Source organism: Ailuropoda melanoleuca, chromosome 8 (genome assembly GCF_002007445.2).
Source record: "Ailuropoda melanoleuca isolate Jingjing chromosome 8, ASM200744v2, whole genome shotgun sequence".
Taxonomy (NCBI): Eukaryota; Metazoa; Chordata; class Mammalia; order Carnivora; family Ursidae; genus Ailuropoda; species Ailuropoda melanoleuca.
Window position 1 is genome coordinate 24,119,151 of NC_048225.1, and position 23,600 is coordinate 24,142,750.

The window sequence follows — 23,600 nt, forward strand, 5'->3', positions numbered from 1 at the left end:
GAACTGGGTCTGTTAGTCAATTTATATCTGTTTGTGAAAGAATAGGACTCCATTCCACCGCAGAGAAGAGTTCTTTTACACATATCTAAAGTAGTGAGTTTGGTGTTCTGTTTATTTTACCCATGGCTGAAGCTGTAAAACTGAAAATGCAAGGTGTTAGTTATGTCTGTAACTAATAGTCACTAACTGTCATTATAAGGAGTAATGTATTTTCCTACCTTCAGAGAATATTAATAAATTAGATTATAAAGCTGCTTAGCATACAGGAGCTCTGCTCTGTTTGGTTTATATACACTATTTAAATGCTTACATAACCCCAATATTCCCAGAATTCTCAGAAAATAAAGACACTGAACTTGTAACACTAATGAGGTCAGCTGTTTTGGTGGTGAAAACAGAACAGAGGTTTGCTGAAGCTAGTGGAATTGAGTTGTAGTCATTTCCAACTGAAAGTGCCAGATATGCTATAATTCTTAATAGGTATTATAATTTTATCAGACAAAAATCCTGCCCAATTCCTACCCATTAAGCTCCTCACCTTATATATTCTTCCAGACTTTCTTTATGAATATATCTACTGATTTTTTTTCATATGTATTAAGAATATATCCATAGCAAGTATGAAAACAATGTGTAAATACGCTGCTCTCTGTGTAAATAATGGAAGAACAATTTTACTCCTCTATTACCAACCCACTTTTTACTGAAAAGTATATTTATACACCACAGAGTAGTTTTCCAATATTTCCTGGAATACTCTAATTTCCATACGAATATATAAAGAGCTTCTTTGCTGTTTTCACAACTGTATGATATTTCACTGTGTAGATATTCCATAATTTAACCAGTTCCCTACTGATGGATTCTTGAATTATTTCCAATCTTTTGGTATTACAAACAATGCTACAGTAAATTTGTAAATATGTTGTTTCTACATATGTGCAAGTATATATGAAGGACAAATTCTCAGCAATGAAAAAAATTCTTTTGATACATTAACCCATGTTTCTATTGGGTTGCTCTTTTCTTATCTATTTTTAGTTTTTTATATATTAGAAAGATTAGTCCCTCATCTGTAATATGAGTTCCAAGTATTTTTCCCAGGTTGTCATTTGTCCTTGCTTATTTTTTATAATACAGGTGTTTTATATTTTATGTAGTTAAATTTCATAACTCTTTCTTTTATGGGTTTTGCATTTTAAATTATAGCTCTAAAAGCCTTCCCTGGCCCCAAAGTATTTTTTTTAATTTTCCCATGTGTTCTTTTGAAATTTTCATGATTTCATTTAATACACTTATATCTTTGATCATTTTGGAATTTATCCTTGCTATGAGGTAGGACTTCGATTTTTTTTTATTTTCCACTGATGTGTATCCACTTTCCCCCAAAGTACTTACTGAATAGCACACATTGTCCCTATTGGTGTGTGAGAAGCCATCTTCATCATACCTAAGTCTTTCTATGTGTTTGAGTGTATTTCTAGGCTTTCCATGCTATCCCATTACGCCTTCTATTCGGTTATCAGCACCACAAGGTTTTAATTATAGAGAGTTTACAGTACAATATCTGATTGCATTAGTCCTAGCTTCTTTTCGCCTTCCCAAAGTTCCTTGGCAAACTTATTTAACCAAGATCAACTTATTTCAAGATCAATTTGTCTAGGTTTTTAAAAAGCATGCTTATTATCACATGAATTCATAAAGTGACATCTTGATGATACTGAATATTCCCAGCTATGAACAAGGTGTATCTTTTCATTTCTTCCTAACTTCTTTTATGTCCTTCAGTAATGCTTTATAGTTTCTTCAAATATGTCTTAGTTACTTATTAAGTTTATTTCTGGGTATTTTTTTATTTTTGTTGTTCTTAAAATCGGCACCTTCTCATCTATTACATCTTCTAACTAGTTACTATCTGATACACTAGTATTAGCGCTGTTCTGCAGATAGAAAAATTGAAATGCATTAACATTGATATGTACAAACTCCACTATACATCCTGCAGAAGACACTGAAACAAGCCATTCACATCTCTAGAGACCCACTAGACTGAGGGACAGACACAAAGATTCTGCCTTACTAATGCTCTCTTCAGAAGTTTCCTCTCAAAAGCCATGGAAAAAAGTACCAGTAGACTTCCAATTCAGGACTGCATATATGTTAAGAAACTGACATCTAGGTCTCTGAAAAGTCTCTGAAAGCTAAATAAAAGGAAATAAATCCTTAACAGAGTGAGATGGGTAGAATCAGCAGGCCAGAGATCTCGATAAACTTCTGAAAGACAAAAAGCAAGTGGCATCATACTGACTGGTAAACCAAGAGAGAAAAACAGGCTGAAGGAGGCTACACTCCCACTTCTCTCCACAACAAAAGAGGTATTTGCCCCCAAGGAATTAATAAAAACTGTAAAATTACTCTGTAAAGAAATTAAACCATCAATTAGAAGGACTAGGGCTCCTAATGTGGTTGTTTGCACCTACGAGAAGCCATATGCATCATGGGACTACTAAAGAGAACAGCTGAAGGAGGCAAAGAAGGCCAGATACCTAGCTCAAGAGTTAAAAGCATAAATTCTGTTCAGTCAGAACAACCAGCACATGTCCACTGAATGAATAAAGTCACAAAGCTGAAGAACACAATAGCATACATGTATTATTTACATGTGCCAGGGTACATGTTATATCTATATATGAAAAACAACACTTAAAAATTATTTCCCTACTCAGATTGAATTTGGAAGATTAAAGAAGATTTTATTAGTGGCCTAAAGAACAAGTACAAGAAATACATCAAATCAAAAAATAAAAATGTAAAGAGAAATATACCATGAGTAAAGGACAGATTAAGGGAGGCTTGATATGTAAGAAATAGGTTTCACAAGGAGACAATTACTGCAGAGAGAAGAGAGGCAACAATTAAATAAATAATAAGTAACAATAAAAAATCTGTCCAAACATGAAGGCCTGAATTTACGGATTGAAAGGCAATGAGCTCCGAGCTAAAGAACTGATGATCAAATACATGTAAACTCAGGATAAAAAGAAAATGTTACAAGCATTCAGACAGATAGTACGAGTTACCTATAAAAGAAAAGGGGGAAAGTGGCATGAGCATATTCAAGAAATCAGAATACGTCATTCACAGAACTTATGTCAACAAAGTACTCAAGAAAATATCCACCAGGAAACAAATGAACCAGAAGAGACACATTGAGATGGAAGATGATAAAAAGGAAACAACAGTAAGCACTGAGCAATGATACCTATAATTAAATCTGAATAAATGACAAGAAAAAATTAAAACATCTTAGCAAAAAACCAGGGTTTCTGGTAGGGTAGAATCATGGTAAATTTAAGAGTATCCAAAGCGGACCGAGAGAAAGAAGATGGAAACGTATCCTGAAGATCTTGTCTTGAGAGGAGGGGAAGCAGAGAAGAAAAGAGAACCATGGTAGAAAAAAACAGCACACCTAAGTAGAAGAAATTCTTTGATTTTCAAATAATAAAGAAAATACATATCTCAATACAAGCATGGAAAGGGAAATTAATTGTTAATGGTAAGTAAAAGTATATCAGATCTTGTAATATCAAATATTGAGAAAGGTTTTGCTTGTTCTGATTTTAATCTGGCTAGGCTGTCACTTGATTTTTTTTTAAGGGAACTGATTATATTACATTTATAACAGAGCTTTATATGATTCAGAGATTTTCATTTACTAAGTTTGAACATGCAAATGACTGCTTAAGGGAGTTTTAATGTTTAAGTTAAATACAAAGGTTAAGGAAAAATTAGTTTTTAAATGTTTAAATAAATAACCTGATAGCCAGGAACTTTCATATAGTTTTATATAGTTTCTGTACTCTAAGGCCCTTCTTAAACATCAAAAAACTCATACAGATGTAAGAAAGGTTCACCTTGGATTCCATCCCAAAGAGTTTAATTACTGAAATACCAAGAAAGCCTTGTACTAGCATGCCTCATGGTTGAGACAGATTTATTTCACAGATTATAAAGACAGACTGAAGGCTAGACTCCTATACTGCATACAGTTTTCTGAGATTAAGTGATGTTCACATCAGACTTTGAGGATCACAATTAAATTTATTATCTTTGTGACACTGATAAGAGTATGTTTGGTGAAAATTATATTTTACGTTGAAAGAATATTTTAAGGGCTAATCTGTATTCTAGATCATAAATCCAATGTTACAGAATATTATTTTTTTTACAATATACACATCTTTTTTGGTATCATATATAACAGATTAATAAGGGTGAAATGCCTATGAAAAGTCACAGACTACAAAATAGACCTGGGTTGTGATACTGGTAATACATGTCATTGGTTAATTGTTAATGCTACCTCTCTATCTTTCCAGGCTCATAAAAACTGACTGGGAGGCTGGGGGGTCACCTGGGTGGCTCAGTCGGTTAAGCATCCGACTCTTGATTTCAGCTCAGGTCTTGATTTCAGGGTCGTGAGTTCAAGCCCTGCGTTGGACTCCACACTGGGCGTGAAGCCTACTTCACAAAAAAGAAAAAACAAACACTGACTGGGGATCCCAATGTCAATAATTTCTGCAGACAGCCAAAGAACAGTCACGATATTAAAAGCAGGAAATTGTGAAATAGTTTTACATGTTTCCAGGGAAATTTAGCTAATCGAAATAAATCATTCTAGATCTAAAAGAAAAGCAAGAACCTAAAAGAATACCATATTCCAAGTCATTGTTACCTATTTGGACTGCTGCAGTATCTTCTAATTCACAGTATCATTTCAAATAAGGCAGAAAATTAATAAAGCAACCAACCAACCAATCAAGTACATGAACTATTATTAGTCTTATGATGCTATAAACCAATAAAGACACTGCAAAAAATTAAAATATGTTCACCAAATCATCTAGGTTAACTAAAGTTAGAAGTTTCTCACTTCAAATCACATGCTTATGGAGATACAAGCAAAGATCTGATTGAGAAATCTGGGCATCTACAGACTGATTTTAAAAGTACACAGCTCTATGGGGCACCTGGGTGGCTCAGTCCATTGAGCAAAAGACTCAAGTTTTGGCGCAGGTCTCCAGGTTGTGGGATCAAGTCTGACTTCAGGCTACCCGCTCATCTCAGACTCTGCTTGGAATTCTCTCTCTCCCTCTCTCTCTGCCCCTTCCCCTGCTCACGCTCTAAATTACTTAGTTAGTTAATTAATTAAAATAAAAGTACACAGTTCTAAAGGTGTGGTTCAATTAGGCACTATATCATCTCTGTCATACTTGCCAGTCTTTGTATCTGTCAATAATATAATACTAGAAAAGACTAAACTAGATTATATGATAAACATTTCTAACCTTAAATGCCAAAGAACCAGAACCCTTCATGACGGTGAGTTAGTAATAATTGCTAAGTGTCCTAGAGGTCGTATCTCTAAAAGATCACATTTATCGTATACATTAGTTCACTTCTGTGTTCATTGTATATACATCGCCATTGCTCAAAATCCCTTCATAAGAAGGAATTTCAGAACTAAGATGTCAACTTAAAAGTCTCTTAAAAGTTATTACTTACCAGAGAATAACATTTAGCAGCTAAATATTTCACTAAAGTCTTTCACTTTCAAATTCAATTACCTGGGTTCAAAAATTTTGTTCTACCATATACTTACAATGTGGTCTATGTGTGACTTTCTGAGTGACAATTTCCTCATCTGGAAAATGGGAAAAATATTACATACTCTGTAGGACTGATAAGTGACATACAGTACATAACATATTTGGCTTAATATACTGCATACAGCAACTCCAAAATTAAATTTTTCTTTCTTAAAATAATTTTTTAAAGATCTTATTTATTTATTCATGAGAAAGAGAGAGAGGCAGAGGGAGAAGCTGGCTCTCCAGGGAGCGGGGAGCCCAATGCGGGGCGGGAAACCAGGACCCTGGGATCATGACCTGAGCCGAAGGCAGCTGCTTAACTGAATAAGCCAACCAGGCACCCTCTTAAAATAATTAAAACATCTCTGCTTTTCCTTTTCTGCTCATATTCTTCCTTCTTATTTACAGAAGGGGTCTTCTCATGATCCTTAAGGACTATTCTATTCTAAGGACTATGACAATCTCTAAATGTTCTAGTTGAAGAACTATTTTAACATAGTGATAATGGCAGGTAATAACATCACTCTACAAATTAGAAATCAGAAAATGAGAGATTTATGAGTCAGTGGTAGACAAGTTTGAACTACTGCTATGAAGGAGATTGGGCAACTCCCCACAGTGCTATAATGTTAGAAAAAGCATCCTTCCTTCCAACCAAGTCTAAAAATAAACGCCATTCCAAAAGCTATGGACAAACATGAATGCCCCTGTGTGAGTGCTTCCTCCTAAAGCAGCTGACAGCTGGGAACACCTCAAACCTGCACTGTCGGTGTGGTATGACTTTATCAGTCACGGTGCCTCAAGTGACACAATGCTATTTTTCTAAGAATGAATTTAAAACCTAGATTAGAAACCATTCAGAGAAAAAGAACAGTACATAATCTTTTGCCCTCGCTGTGTGTGTGTGTGTGCGTGAGTGTGGAGATGAAAATTAACTAGAAAGTAAACAATGACAGTTTGATTTAATGTGTATTAGCACACATTTTAAAGAAACACATGAAGACTTTTCTATATACTTTCTTAATTACTAAATTGCTTATACTAAAACAATTTTCATACATAACACTGAGTCTACTATTTGGTTCTCCCAAGATTACAGCTGCAACTCCTACCATCCAATCCTTCACCTTCGACACCCACACACACATTTCTTCTGTTAGGCATTTTAGCTGGAACGTGAATGTGGTAAAAGCACTCTGCGCCCACATTTCCTCATGTCCTACTGCCAAATAGGTGAGAAACACTACATGAAATATGGCCTTACCCAGACCTGTTTCTTGCACTTTTAAATAAAGAAAGATCAAATCTCAAAGACATATTTGGTCTGGGAGAACCATGATGATATTCAGATATGAAATATCACTATAAAAAAGATCAATGCCCTATGGTGTGTCATGGTTTCCTAAAACAATGCAAACACTAGAGTTCAGTTTCTCAGGATGAAAATGCTGTCACATAGTCTTGAAGAAAAGAAAGCTCAATCTTGCACAGATTTGCTTTTAAATTTAACAGTCAGAAGAAAATCCCAGACAGGCTCCTGTTGCCTAACAAGTAAATCAAGGATGACAGTACCAAATCTATTACAACATGAAGTCCAGATTGGTTCTTCCTTTGACTCACACCCTGAAATAACTTTTATAATTTTAACACCAAGTCAAACAGTTTTAATACCGACAAAATAAATACTTTATTTTCTCTAATTGTCCATGAGACACTGACCATATTATAAAGAATATATGTAACATCAGCGTATCTTGGGAGAGAAGCTTACTCAAATAAGAAAGGCCAAATAAAAGTATGGGAAGAATGAGAAAGTTGATACAAAAATAATTTCATATGCTAATAGTTCATTTTCATACTTTCATTAAACTTTTCTACAAATTTAAAACATACTTACTCATTTTAACCACTGAGTGGCAAATTTAATGTGGGTTACCAAGACTTCCTTATATTCAATCCTTTCTGCCATTTATCCTAGACTTTTTTTTTTTTTTAAGATTTTATTTTCTTATTTTAGAGAGAGAGTACGAAGGAGCACAAGCAGGGGGAGGAACAGAGGGAGAGAGAGGATCTCAAGCCGACTCCTCTCTGAGCACAGAGCCTGACCTGGGGCTCAATCTCACGACCCTGAGATCATGACCTGAGCTGAAATCAAGAGTCGGACACTCGACCAGCTGAGCCACGTAGGCACCCCTATCCCAGACTTTAAAAATCAAATCTGTGGGGGCGCCTGGGTGGCTCAGCCATTAAGCGTCTGCCTTCGGGTTGGGTCATGATCCCAGGGTCCTGGGATCGAGCCCCACATTGGGCTCTCTGCTCGGCGGGGAGCCTGCTTCTTCCTTTCACACTCCCCTTGCTTGTGTTCCCTCTCTCGCTGTCTCTGTCAAATAAATAAATAAAATCTTTTTAAAAAAATCAATCTGTGGATAAAGAAGTTCTTTAACTTGAAAGAGACTCTTTTTGAACATTAAACATAAAGACAAGATCTGATGTAAATAATGGTATGTTCACCTACCCAAGTACTCACAGGTAAAATTATAAAAGATGTTTAATTGCTCATGTGGGTGGCAATGATAATATGTAGAACTAACTTCTTCAAGAGATGATTTAATAACTCCAAAAGAATGAATGTGCTAATCCTGTTTGGAAAAAAAAAAAGCCTTCTAAAATTTGTAACAGAATTAATAAACCAATGGCACTGTTTCCACAAGCTGGGTAAGATCTCTTTCTTCACTAGTGCTACCAAACTTTAGATCTGCTTGATCAGGAGGCATTCCCTAAAAACTTCAATTATGAATTATACGTAGAAATTCAAAACCAAGAAAGATTCGCAAGAGGGGAAGAAGAATGAGATAGAAGGTCAGAGACAAGAGTAGGGATCAAAGCCATGAAATAATTTGTACTTACAGTCAAAATGTTTCATACACATGAATAAGGCAAAAAAGCATACATGCACGTGGGGGCACATACACACAAACATTTCAAAACAAAAAGAGGAAGAAAAACCTATTACATTCAAATTCAGATCAAATCTATTAGGTACAAATCAGATACAGAAAGGAGTGGTAGTCAGTTCATTCATTGTGCGTCTATACTTGAAATTCCTGAAATGCTACTACAAAACCTGTCTAACACCTTCTCTTCCTGGTGTTCTAACAAGTCATTGAACATGCATTTTATAAGCTCAGGGCATGTTGTGGAATGAAGAGTGCTATGTACAACTAGAAACCTGTTCTTTTCAACTCCAAATCTTCCGCCAGAGAAAAGACAGTCTTACCTTAAAAGAGATTAAAACAGAAAGGATCAGAAACGAGTGCAGGGGTGGAGGGAGTGGACAGAGGAACAAAGGTGAGAGAGAGAGAACTGTGAATTCCAGTCATTACCTGAAGTTGTCTTCCCTCTCTCCCTCTTCACTGCCAGTCATGTCGGTTAAAACTTCAGAATCCAACCAAAAGACGTTATCATCTCCCGAAGTGCTACTCTCACTTTCAGTCTCCATCTTGTATTCAAAAAATTTAAACCTCAAGGCATGGAATAAAGAACACCACCAATATTCAAGGTGTTCAGCTCTGTTTATGCACACTCAGGTGCGTGGCTGATCCACAGTGATATGTGATCATGCCGGGCCACAGTCTATTACGTGCTATTTTAATTACAGTTGGGGTAAAGACAGGAAATCACATAGAGCACACTCAGTGCATCTGACTGCCCTACACCTGTGGCACCCAGGCCCCTCCCACTGCCTCTGGCTCTGTGACCTACATAATCAAACTCAGAACCCAAATGAAGGTGATCTTTCACTAATTATTGATTTAATAACTATTTTTCTCAAGTTTCCAGTTAATAAGTTAAAAACAGACATTTTCAAAGTGCAGGATTTTCTTATTTTGCTATTTCAGAATTAAACAGAAAACTGGAAAGGATACATATAGAAAACTATATGTAAAAGTTTCCTGGGCCCACTACAATGAGAGGCACAGTTACAGACCTCACAGTTAAGGAGGATCACAATTCAGAGAGAAGACAAGCACGCTGTAGGGACCTGCCCAACTTCATGCCTTCTACTATTACACCCATCTTTCCTTCCCCGCAGTAGTAACTGCCAGATACACCTTGCTCAGGTATCCAAGATGGGACATAACAGCCGCCAGGCTTGTCCATAGCCTTTTAAATAAATAAATAAATAAATAAATAAATAAATAAATAAATAAATAAATAAAGTAAGGTCAAAGGACACTGACAATTACATCAAACAAAAACATGCAACATTTTTATACATCATTTAAACTGCAGGCGCCGTGGCAGCAATAAAATGACCTGCTGGGAAATGAGGGAAAAGTATAGCATCTCTAACACTGGCAACAACACAACCATTACTCAGAAAACAGCCACGTTGTTACCAACCACTGACATGTCAGATATTCATATTTTGGCCCACCAATTCCCTTTCTAGGAAATTACTTCATTTTCACAGGTGGAAATAAGAAATGAACAGAAGTATTCATGGCAGTAAATTTATAACAGCAAAATAGAATAGCAAAAACCACCTAACTTGCTCACTAACAGAAAACTGGATAACCAAATTATGGAATCATCATAGAATGGAATGCTATACAGTTGGGTAAATGAGAAACACAAGGCAGCCCTATTGGTCATGATATGACACAAACCCTACGGCACGTTATTAAGGCAAAGAAGAAAGAGGTAAAGGTGTACAATTGTATATATGAAATGCTCCCATTCACATTTTCAAAAAGAGGAAGGAGAAACACACTGACTACATGTGCAGAATATGCAGAGGACAGCACCAGCAATAGCTCCTCCAAGGGAAAAACACAGCTAGCAAAGACGAACAAGAGGAGACAGGTTTTCACTGTATCATGTACATATCGCCCTCACAAAATAACTAATTTTAATATAGTCTTTTACATTCCCCCAGCAAAGAATCAGATTTTTAAATGTTATTTTAAGTATTTAGGTCTTTTTCCCCCCTAAACAAATATAACTCCATTAATGTGTTTCATGAATCCAATTTACCTTTCCTTTTAATCATTTCTATTGCTCCTTCATTACTGTCACTGATTGCCTCATTTCCTCAAGTCCTTTCAAACATGAAAACGTGAACTGTAAGTAGTACTTTTACAGAGAATACTGAGGACAGTCTGACAACACAAGCTCACGAAGGACATCACCTTTTCTAGTCCTGGGGCCACTGCCGAACCGTACGTCCCCAGACACCCCCGCTGCAGTGAGCGCCTTCGATCCCACCAATCTAACCTATGCACCAAGGAACACCTTCCACGGGTCTCACAGTTTTTACTCTATCAGTTCAAAAAAAGTTTTTAACTTCAAAAGCAACATGTGTTCTGGTCCCTTCTTCAGTAGCTAATGAAAATCTGGCAGAAACAAGGTAGTGAATAGCAGGGGGCATGTAAGGCACACATCAATCATGAGGGCTACCAAAACTTGAGAGGACTCCACATTCCTTAAGACCACAACTGCTTTAACGCATTTTTCCCCGAATGGCTTAAAACCTGATCAGGCTTCACTTCCCCAGCAAACTTTTGTGGGGCACAAGTCTCTGACCTAAACTATAGGAGTCATCATCGATAGTTCAGAACTAGTTGAGTCTTCATCTTCTACTGACCAAGAGGTAAGGAAGACAAGGGATAGGGGAGTTCCTAAACCCACTGCAGCAAGAGGAAAAGGAATTTTCACAACAGTTTAAGAATCTGAAATTAGAATGCATTTTTTTCGAGAAAAAGATTTTTAAAGTGGCTTATTTTTCTAGCAGTAGTAGTAATAATAACAGCAAACATACACTGAGTACTTATTTAATTGCCAAACATTGTGGGCCTTACAAAATTAATTATAATTTATTACGTAATTCTCACACATAGGAGCTATTATAACCCTCCTCTTACAGGTAAAGAAATTGAAGCTTAACATAAAAATTTGTCCAGGGTTACTTACCTTATAAGTCTGTATTAAAATTCTTTTTAAAAATCTACCTAAAATCTAACCACCATGTAAAATATTATTTCTAAGGGGAAAATACGTGGCTTTCAATTTGATCCACATTTAGCTCATTAGCCTGACGCGCTCTGATCTCATAATTCTATTGTATACTGATGACCTGCATTCCTTTCTACACAGCATCCCCCACACATGTGGGTTGACTACAAAAGAAAGGGTGCACATAGTGATCACAAGACAAAACCGCAGCAGAGCAGGAAGAGAACCGAGATCCTGACACTCCCATTTCAGTGCTCCTTTTCCCACACTTTAAATTAGAATTGTTTTTATCAGTTCTGTTCAAAACATAGCCAAAAGTTCAATAAATATCTCCTGAACTGGACAGCAAGCTTCGTGCACAGAATGCTTCACAATTATGATTCTAAATACAGATAGATATACCAGGCGCCTGGGTGGCTCAGCCAGTTAAGCATCTGTTTTTGGCTCAGGTGATGATCCCAGGGTCCTTGGATCAAGCCCCACATCAGGCTCTCTGCTCAGCAAGAGCCTGCTTCTCCCCCTCCCTGCCACTCCCCCTGCTTGTACTCTCTCTCTGTCAAATAAGTAAATAAAATCTTTAAAAAAAAAAAAAAACTTTAAATACAGATATACCAAACAGACTCTTCAGAAAATTATGTATTCTCAATGTGAATAGCATGTGTCTAGGTGTAATTAATATATACATAATATATATATAATAATTGCATTAGAAAGAACAGTTAAGCACAATTCCTCCTAAAATATTTGCAATAACTGAAGGTTTTCTTCCAACATAAAAAGCACCACATATAAAGTACAAATGTCATCCGTCATTAATCATTCTTATACTATGTATTCATTCTAAATTCCAAATTACTTATATCTTTAAATTTTTTTTCTAACTGGGACGCCTGGGTGGCTCAGTCAGTTGAGCAGCCAACTCTTGATTTCAGCTCAGTTCATGTTCTCAGGGTCGTGGGATCAAGCCCGGGGTGGGGCTCCATGCTCAGAGTGGAGTCTATTTGAGATCCTCTCTCTCCCTCTCCGTCTGCCCCTCTCCCCACTTGTGCACTCTCTAACTAAAATCTTTAAAAAAAATTTTTAATTGTTTTTCTAACCAATTGTAGGTGGTCTGTAGGTTTCTTACATTGCAATAACTAACTTCAAAAGAATAATTATTTTCTTTTTTACTCCAGAATACTTCTGTGTTCTGGATCATCATACACAGACATCTGCTTCAGTTTACAAATATATCTAAAGGGCAAAAAATTATGCATACATTATTTCGTTAAAATTTATTTAAGTAAAATAAATGTATTTACATACATTTATTTTAATAAAATAACTGAAATATACAATTTAACATGATCCTCTATAGTTCACTTTAAACACAACAGAAAAAGTCTATTTGTCTAGAAAATGGAACATATGTTAGAGCAGATTTGCCTCTTTAGGAATATATATTCAAAGAGATCTAACTCTGAACAACTTTCCAAAAAAGCTAAATAAAATTTCAAAAAATGGATATCTTAACAATGTATCCACCCCATCACAACAATATATGTATTTTTTAAAGTATGTTGTATTTCAAAAAGCTGTTTCATGAAACTGGAAAAAATTTCAATAGAAATGGAAATACTTTGAAATCGGACATTGGTTCAAATCTCAAGTATATCATTTATAGGTAGCGAGGTTTGAGGTAAGTAGTTTAAAATGAGTCTCAGTTTGATAATCTCTAAAAGGGAAGAATAATAACCTTGTAAGGTTAATGTGCGGATCGGAACACTAATGCATGTAATGAAACTATCACATGGCACAGTAAGGATAACGTAAATGACAGCCATCATGCTCATCATCACTGACACCATGGAATGTTTTATTGTTGTAATTACATAAAAAATAAAAAATAAGATAATCTTTAAATACCTTCTTTAGTTATATCACTTTGTAATTTTTACCATTATTTAAAAGAGAGTAGTAATCTAATAAATAAAAGGAGACAAGTCTCAACTAAGAGATAATTTTCTACTTATTTGAATCCCTTTCATGAATGTAGATGGAAAATCAAAAATTAGAACCAAAAGCTCATATACTCCCCTCATCACATTAATACAAGGATTACAAAGTACATATAAAATTAGATCATAAGACAGTTCAGCATGACATTTCCAATCTCCTTAATAAGTGATTTTAAGCAGAAATTTCCCAAGTATATGCATAAGCTCTCTCAAAATTTAACTAAAATCATCTATTATTTTTAAGTTCTGTATCCCTAGTCAACCAAGCAAAGCATACTTTCTGGTATTCAAGTTTTAAAATTCAAATTTTAAAATTCAAGTGTAATATTTATTATAACATAGAACACTGCCTCCAACAAATATATAATCTCAGGATATGTTTTCACTGGATCAGTAACTACCATCAATTGTTACACATTCTAGAATCTTTAATCTCGTGTAAATACTGATTGAAGAAAAATACTATGACAGTCTATCTAGATAATCAGACTTCAACACAATTTTTTAACCATAGTGCTACAGTCCGTTTGGTATCAATAAATGAAAAAAAAAAATAGACTATATAGAGTAGATTCCATTATTATAAGAAAAAGTCTTTAGATATATGTATATATATAAAATTTAGTACATCATATAACAAAAACAGTAATTTTTACTTTCTTATTTAATTTTTCTACAATATTTTTAATTTCTAACATCAAAATGTGTTAGCTATTTAATTTTTTTGTTTTAAACAGTTAACTCAGAAGTTAAAAGATCCATTCCATAGTTTTTTTTTCCCTTGAATCATTGAATGCTAATTTCTGCCATCTTACATACCACAGAAGTCAAAAATAAATGCTTATTGAACAAATACATACAAGTGAACAACAGAAAAATATTAAGTCCCAAGCTTAGGGGATATAAGTTCAAAAATAAATAGAGTCAGTAAGCATAAATAAGGCAATCTTCTTGTACAGACCAAAGCAAATCTAAAATGATGAGTAAGAACAAGTAAAACAGGGGCGTCTGGGTGGCGCAGTCGTTAAGCGTCTGCCTTCAGCTCAGGGAGTGATCCCAGCGTTCTGGGAGCGAGCCCCACCTCAGGCTCCTCCACTAAGAGTCTGCTTCTTCCTCTCCCACTCCCCCTGCTTGTGTTCCCTCTCTCACTGGCTGTCTGTCTGTCTAATAAATAAATAAAATCTTAAAAAAAAAAAAAGAATAAGTAAAACAGCAAAGGAGAAAAGCAAAAACAACTATGTGGACTAAATAGCTAAGGAAACGTAGAAATTCTTTATATATCAGGATCTCAGAATCATGATATAAATCTGTAATAGGAATTAATATAAATTTAATTCCTCCTCTACAGTATGAATTTAATCCCTCCTCAAAGAACCAAAATCTATGGAATTTGCACCTTATTAATAAAGAAATCTAATGCCTCTACTGTAAGTGCAAAGACTGTATCTACTTACTATCAAATTCATATATTACATCACCTTGTTTCACTGTTTCCCTTTCAAAAGTTCGTAAAATCCAACCCAAGAATACTTTGTTCCAAAACTCAAGAGCTCAAGGTGCTCTTGAACAAGGGAAAAAGAACATGGTATCAGCATTAACATATCCTTCCAAATGAAATTAGTCAGAGACTGAAGAGAACAATTCATACAACTCCCCAGCCATGGGCACACAGAACAGGCAAGCTGTCTTAGTGCGAGCATTCCATTAGTAGACTCAATAAATAACAAAACAAAAACACTTGCTCCATCACAATCTAGAGATCTCAAGATATCCTCACTGGTCTGAGACACTACTCACAATAGTGTTTCAATCTACAGATAAAACAAAACTATACAATTGTTAACAAAGTTAAACTCTGAAACAATTTATAATTCTTCTAGCAATGAGTTTAAGGCCACTAAAATACAACATCTACACGTAATGGTTAAATGAAAACACTGCTAAAAAGTAATAAATAAAAGCATAGTGTCAAAAATTAAGAATTAATTATGCTGCAACAGATCTGGTAAAAGGCCTTATAAAGACAATAAAGATTCAGTATTCTTTAATATAATGTTGAATTAAATTATTTTCTGAGCCAGAATTCTGACTGAATATGTCACAATCAGTAAGGTACAGAACTGTACCTTTTACATTACTTTTGTAAGTTTACGGCCTTAGAAAACTGTAGTCTTGGCAAAAACTGAAATTTATGTACAGTGCTTCTGGTAATTTCTGTAACCAGACTACCTCTTAATGATATTGCAAAGAAAAATGCTAAATGTAAATTTAATGAGTAATAATCAGGGGAGAAGGTAAATGATTCAACTTAACTTAGTGGAAGGTCTGGGAGAGACTAGGAAGAAATCACTAGGGGAAAAACATTAAATTAGGGCTGGGGCACCTGGGTGGCACAGCGGTTGAGCGTCTGCCTTTGGCTCAGGGCGTGATCCGGCGTTATGGGATCGAGCCCCACAACAGGCTCCTCTGCTATGAGCCTGCTTCTTCCTCTCCCACTCCCCCTGCTTGTGTTCCCTCTCGCTGGCTGTCTCGATCTCTGTCAAATAAATAAATAATATCTTTTAATTAATTAATAAATAAATAAATAAAGGCTAAGCAAAAAAAAACCCAAAGAAACAAAACAAACCAAACAGTTGTACTAAGTCCACATGCTTGAAAAGTTCAGGGTAGGAAGCCTGGGTGCTCAGTCGGTTAAGGGCTAAACTCTTGATTTAGGCTTGGGTTGTGATCTTGGGATTGTGGGATCAAGCCCACATCAGGATCCATGATCAGTATGGAGGCTGCTTGGGACTGTCTCTCTTCCATTCTCTCTATACCTTCCCCTGCTCACACAATCAATCAATCAATAAAATCTTTAAAAAGTACAGGGTATTCCGTAGTTTATTAGAGTCTCTCCCACAAAATACTGGGGAAAAATGCCAATAAATCAAATGCTTTTACCTACTGGTATCCTTACCTGGATAGCTCACTCTAGTGCATGTTGATTTGAGACTCAAGTAATTTTGGCAGCCTGCTACTTATTTTAATCCACCCGCTCCCTTGCTATCTATCAGTTGGCAAGGGTGGCAAGAGTCACAGTGGGAGTCAACAACAGCAAGTTCCTTCATGTTTTAGAAAACATTCAACTATTTACAAAATTACAAGCATTTTTCTCAAAGCACAATCATCCTATCCTCAAATAACAAAAGCTAAACCCATACTTGTAAATGTGAATCTGAGGCATGTTATTCTGATGTATCTTAAAATAAGTGTACTTCTACTCCTGGTATCAGTAATTCTTCAAATTTATTTTCTTAGAAAGGAGAATTAAGTTCTTACCTGCTCATTTAGCTTTATTTCAGGAAACAGGCATTTTTTTCCCCCATTATCCATTGTTATAGAAATTTGTTCTGGAAATGCTATCAATTATAAAAATAATAATAATGTAAATCTTTTGATGAGTAAACTATAATAGAGGAGTAAAAAGAAGTTAATGTGGACAGCTCTTTAAAAGATACACAGATTTAGGGGCGCCTGGGTGGCACAGCGGTTGGGCGTCTGCCTTCGGCTCAGGGCGTGATCCTGGCGTTATGGGATTGAGCCCCACATCAGGCTCTTCCACTATGAGCCTGCTTCTTCCTCTCCCACTCCCCCTGCTTGTGTTCCCTCTCTCGCTGGCTATCTCTATCTCTGTCAAATAAATAAATAAAATCTTTAAAAAAAAATAAATAAATAAATAAATAAAAGATACACAGATTTATATTTAAGTTTGAATGACACATTAATTAGGGATTGAGTATCTGCCTATTTCCTCTGATTTGTCTAGAACCAGACATTAATATTATTATCTGTGATGCTTTTCATATGATATGCTCAAAAGATGTAGTAAATGCAAAGTATATTTTATAATATCTCAAAAAGCACTTCAAAATAATAAAGCTGTTTCTTAAGTGTCAATTCAGAAACTTCAATTTATATCACTATGCCCTTGTGGTAAATTAAGCATGTTTAGAAACTAACTTGTTATTTACTGATTTATAATTTATTAAGCTACTGTTTTACTATTATAAGTAGTATTCAAGTTAAATATACAAAGTAATTTTAAAACAACAGTACTATTTCTGAGTATCCATGGTTTCCATTTAGGAAATAATGCTGGATTTTTTTTTTAATTTAATGAAGTTAAGATGACTCAAATTCCTCTATGCCACTTACTACCTATGTAAACTCAGGCAATTTACTTGAGATCTCTTAAGTTCAATTTCCTCATCTGATCAGAATAACCATGCCCAATTATACTGCAGTTGAAGTCATCAGATGAAACAAGATATATAAAACATCTACGTACCAAAACATTTATAAATAAGTGCTAAAAAACAGAAGGTATGATAAAAAAAAAAAAAAGATGTTCATGAATCTACATTTTAGATCTACTAAAAAAATAGTAAACTTGGGGGGGCGCCTGGGTGGCACAGCGGTTAAGCATCTGCCTTCGGCTCAGGGCATGATCCCGGCGTTATGGGATCGAGCCCCACATCAGGCTCCTCTGCTATGAGCCTGCTTCTTCCTCTCACACTTCCCCTGCTTGTGTTCCCTCTCTCGCTGGCTGTCTCTATCTCTGTCGAATAAATAAATAAAATCTTAAAAAAAAAAAAATAGTAAACTTCTTTAGAAGAATAAAAATTCTTAAATTACTAAAATACCGTTATCTCACCTAAAGTAATTAGCCAATAATCCCTTAATATCATAAATATGTAGTCAATATACCGGGCTTTCCAACTGTCATGAACTTTTTTTTTTAACAGTTGGTTTGCTTGAATCACAAAGTCCACACATGGTGGTATTATAGTTAATAGGCTTCTTAAGTCCCTTGTGATTTCAAGGTTCCCTCTCCTCCTTTATTTTTGTCGTATGTTCGTTGAAGAAACCAAATCCTGTATATTCTCTAACACTCAAGATTTTGCTGATTATACACCAACAGTCTGATTCTACAGGCTCCTCTAACTCTCATATCTCCTTTACAGGCATTAATTCTTTTTTAAAAAAGATTTTATTTGAGAGAGAGAAAGGGAGTGTGGGCACATGCACGCACAAGAGGAAGAGAGGCAGAGGGAGAAGCAGACTCACTGCTGAGCAAGGAGCCCGGTGAGGGGCTGGATTCCCAGGACCCTGAGATGAAGACCTGAGCAAAAGACAGACACTTAACCCACTGAGCCACCAGGCACCCCTACAGGCATTAGTTCTTAAGAGCTATATGGAATGCTTTAGTCTGATATTTTCTGCTTTATCTACCAGCCTTCTAAAATAAATATTAATCAAGTGAACAAATAAACAAAATGGTAAGATATTAGAAAATACAAAAACAAAAGTAACCAAAGGGCCATAATAATGTATTCTTGCAATGACTTAAACAGGTATGAGTGGGGCAGCTATATGAGGCAAGGCACATTAAGAGGTTTCAAGCGCTGTTTTGACTTCTAATCTAAATGGGCTCTTGGGGTGCCTGGGTGGCGCAGTCGTTAAGCGTCTGCCTTTGGCTCAGGGCATGATCCCAGCGTTCTGGGATCGAGCCCCACGTCAGGCTCTTCCACTGGGAGCCTGCTTCTTCCTCTCCCACTCCCCCTGCTTGTGTTCCCTCTCTCACTGGCTGCCTCTATCTCTGACGAATAAATAAAATCTTTTTTAAAAAATAAATAAATAAATGGGCTCTTGCAGCCTCTACTGCCATCCATGACATTACTATATCCTCCTACATGATTTACTAAGTTCTTTGGCAATATCTGCACACGTCTGAACAATCTATGACTGATACTAAAACTCAACCTAATATGGTTGCCACTAGTCAGTCTCTATCATTTTAGAAGGGCAACATAAAAGCTGTATGAATTATGGAATATCCTTAAAGAGAGGACATATGTAGTCAATATACAATGGCTCTTATTTGGGCAGGAATTAGAAACAAATGATATCCTGGAATAAACTATCAACTAGATGGATAAAGCTGAAATACAGAAATACCCCAAAACCTAGTACACTAAGGGCGCCTGGGTGGCTCAGTCGTTAAGCATCTGCCTTCGGCCCAGGGCGTGATCCTGGCGTTCTGGGATCGAGGCCCACCCAGGTCAGGCTCATCCACTGGGAGCCTGCTTCTTCCTCTCCCACTCCCCCTGCTTGTGTTCCCTCTCTCGCTGGCTGTCTCTCTCTGTCAAATAAATAAATAAAATATTAAAAAAAAAAAAATCTAGTACACTAAACTTAATTCACCAGCTCCTAAACATTTGAAATTAAATGATTAGTAGGAATCAAAAGGCTGCATATCTTAGAGAACACTGATTCATATACAGTGTACAAAAGGAATAAACAATAAACATCTTCTCGAGCTTGGAAATCCAACATGTTAGTACCAAGTAACAGAGTTTGCCAAGAATTAGACCATCTCCTCTCCATCTACCCCGAGAAAACACTGTTACTATTTGGCTAGTGTATCAGAATCTACAAGCCAAAGAACAGTTAAAACAGGAAAAGATTCTAGAATTATCAACTATATCCACAAACTAACAAGGAGTTCTTAAGTGAACAAATGGAAAAGACGATTCGTCATGCACTGGATTGTCTGCCAGCATCAAACAACCAGCCAATGATCACCATCCACTCTGTCATTTTTCAAATATAAAACACAAAAGAGATTACAGCGCAATAAAAATATCACCTTAGACTCGTACAGCAGTTTACTATTTTTAAAGCATTCTGACATATTTCAAAGCAAATGACAAAGAGAAATTAAGCCAAGAGAAGGGTGAGAATCTTACATCTAAAACACAAATTTTAGGGAACTAAACTTTTAAAAGAAAAAGCACTGAGAACTGAATTCACTACAATTTTCCTATAACTAGACAGTCTAATATTAAAGAGCTTAATAATAAAAACAGGTGCAACACATTCCAGGAAATGAGTAGGCAACAAGAAAATACGGTCACAGCATTGTTTTCCAAGGAAAAAACTAAGGATGGTCCTTCAAGTGCGGCTTTAAAACAGAAATTTTCAATCCTTTTTCCTATCCCCAAGCAGTTCAAAACTATGCACACATTCATTAATAAAACTGACTCATAACCTATTTAGAGATTTATTTTGATTAACAATTTAAAAGCAAATTATCTTTGAGAGTGTCAAGCTTGTTGAGTATTCAAACCGTAAGTTGAAAATTATTTTAATTAGAACTTAATTTCATTGAAATTGGCAGCACAAAAGAAGTTAGTTTTAAACAGGCATGGGGAGGGAGGAAGAGCTAGATGAAATGGGAGTCTCTGGTCAGCTAACGGGCAAAATATGAGGGTAAAAAGGACAAGTGCAAAAAGTCAACATGTAACTCCTTATAAATTCACAGATGAGGGGAGCCTGGCTCAGTCAATTATGCATCCACCTTCGATTCACGTCATGATCCCAAGGTCCTGGGATCAAGCTCCGCATCAGGCTCCCTGCTCAGTGGGGAGTCTGCTTCTCCCCCTGCTCATGCTGCCCCTTCCCATTCATGCTCACCCATGCTCTTTCTCAAATAAATAAATAAAATCTTTTTTTAAAAATTCACAGATGACATAAAACATTAACCAGATTATCTGGGGATATCAGAAAAGTATTCAAAACATTCTGGAAATAACATCAAGTTGTCAGAATTCTCAACTGCATAGACCCCAGACGTAAATCAATATGGGGGGTAATTCTTATGTTGACTGACATTCCTGTTAGGCTATCATCTCTGAATTCAGGAACATTTGCCTAACTGAATATTTGGTGTAGATGTCTATAATATTAAAGAAGAACTTGGCCAATGGGTACTTAATGCTGAAAAGGATGAAGGACCAGAGAAATGTTTATGTCAGAGAACACACAGAACTTGAAAGCAGTTATAAAAATGTCAGAAATTCAACTACTTTCAAAGGTAGACAAAATCCTAAAGACCACCTCATCTGAAGTCAGCTAGTAAACTAAACTCTATACAGATTCATGTTTCCATGATCCCCAGGCGGCTCAGTCAGTTAAGTGTCTGCCTTTAGCTCAGGTCATGAACCCAGGGTTCCAGGATCAAGTCCTGTATCAGGCTCCCAGCTCAGAGGGGAGTCAGCTTCTCCCTCTCCCTCTCCCTCTGCCCCTCCCCCTGCTTGAGCACTCACTCGCACGCATGCACTCTGACAAGTAAATAAAATCATTTAAAAAAAAAATTCAAAGGGGGCGCCTGAGTGGCACAGCGGTTAAGCGTCTGCCTTCGGCTCAGGGCGTGATCCCGGCGTTATGAGATCGAGCCCCACGTCAGGCTCCCTCTGCTGTGAGCCTGCTTCTTCCTCTCCCACTCCCCATGCTTGTGCCCTCTCTCGCTGGCTGTCTCTATCTCTGTCAAATAAATAAATAAAATCTTTAAAAAAAAAAAAAAAAATTCATGTTTCCTTTTCCTACCTTACAATTAATTGTATGGTAAATTTCCACAACCACAAAAACCTAGTGGTGTGATCAAGAAAACAACACTGTCCCCTGTATTACATATAAGGGAACTGAGGCTTACCCAAGGTCACATAATTTATAAATAGTATTTATCTCTTAGGTTATTTGTGAAGGAACAGCTAAAATGTCTCCTCCACTTTTAAAAAATTTTCAAATTATTCCCCAGTCCAAAGCATTCTTTCTGTTGTCCTACAATATTTTCAAAAACACTTTCAAAATACTTTTAAAAATAGAAGAGAAATAGGCATAAAAAGGATAAGCGATTTGCCCAAGGACACAAGGGCGGAGCTGGGAGTCGGACTCCAGAGATGATCACTACACTATTCCCCAAAATGATCACTAAATATGATCTCTTCTGCTATAACACATTTCTGTAACATGAATTAGATCATTTTCAGGTTGTATATAATAATTTTTTTCCCACACATTAGTGTTTTCAGTCAGGTACATCCCATTTAACAGAAAGTTCAGGACCATACAGTGGAGGCAATAAAATGCAGGGGATCACCGCACTGCACCTAAGCCCGTTCACACCATTCTGATGCTAGTCTCAGCTTAGTCCCACGTTGGGTCTGCTAAGGCTTTTGCATGCTACTTCCTCATTTCTGCATACTTCGCCCTTGTCTCTGTAATTCAGCAGCTTCAATGCTTCATGACACCCCTTGCCATCAAGTAACCATCACCCTTTTTTTTTAAGATAAAATCCTATATTTACTGTAATATTTCTCTACTTACTACCAATCTGACATTATCTTTTTAACCGCGCTGTTATTATTAGGATTGTTGTTGCTTTTGTTAGTGCTCTGGATACAAAGCTGTATAGATTTTGAGTGATTTGTACAACTTTATTTTTACCAGATTTGTAAACCCACCAGATTTTTCAGAAACACATACATCACATTATAGCGAAAATTGTAAAAAAAAATGTTTTAAAACCAATATCATTATTTACTATATACCCTTCTATGGCCAGTCAGATCTTCCAAGTCTTAGTACAGAATAAAACTGCTGCCATCAAAAATACTCAACATCTAACACAACAGAACAGGAAGCTCTTCCCTACTCATCTCAACATCTTCAATATAAACTAAAAGCCAGTTCCTCATAATGTATGTAAAAGAATTACACAGCCAGCTACTGGCTGGCTCCTGAACTTGACCGGACATCAGAATCACAGGAGTAGCTAAAAACAAACAAACAAAAAACACAGGTTCTCCCAACCCCACAGAGACCCAATGGATTTCCAGAGACCAGATCCTGGAATCTGCATTTGAAATTCTTCAATTAATTCTACTTATCTGACAGCCCAGTGGCTTAATGATCAGGTATTTACATAAGAAAAAAACAAGCACAAAAATTACACACCCCCAAAATGATATGCTTTTACTTTCTGAAATGATCGGTACTTCAAGCAAAGAAATAGCATTCCTAAATGAAGAGTATTAAAACTGTATAAACAGCCATT

General features: G+C 36.2%; 1 protein-coding gene across 2 annotated transcripts in view; it reads right to left on the minus strand.

Annotated features, from left to right (window-relative positions):
* Positions 1–9,639, minus strand: part of ARHGAP32 (Rho GTPase activating protein 32) — a 201,124-nt gene extending 191,485 nt beyond the window's left edge. Inside the window, exon 1 of one of the 2 annotated variants that reach the window (XM_034666075.1) lies at positions 9,035–9,639. In XM_034666075.1, coding sequence (XP_034521966.1) covers positions 9,035–9,150 — 116 coding nt within the window. In that variant the 5' untranslated portion in view covers positions 9,151–9,639. The remainder of the gene's footprint in view (positions 1–9,034) is intronic. The other variant, XM_019796882.2, reaches the window with a different exon arrangement.
* Positions 9,640–23,600: the final 13,961 nt, after the last annotated feature.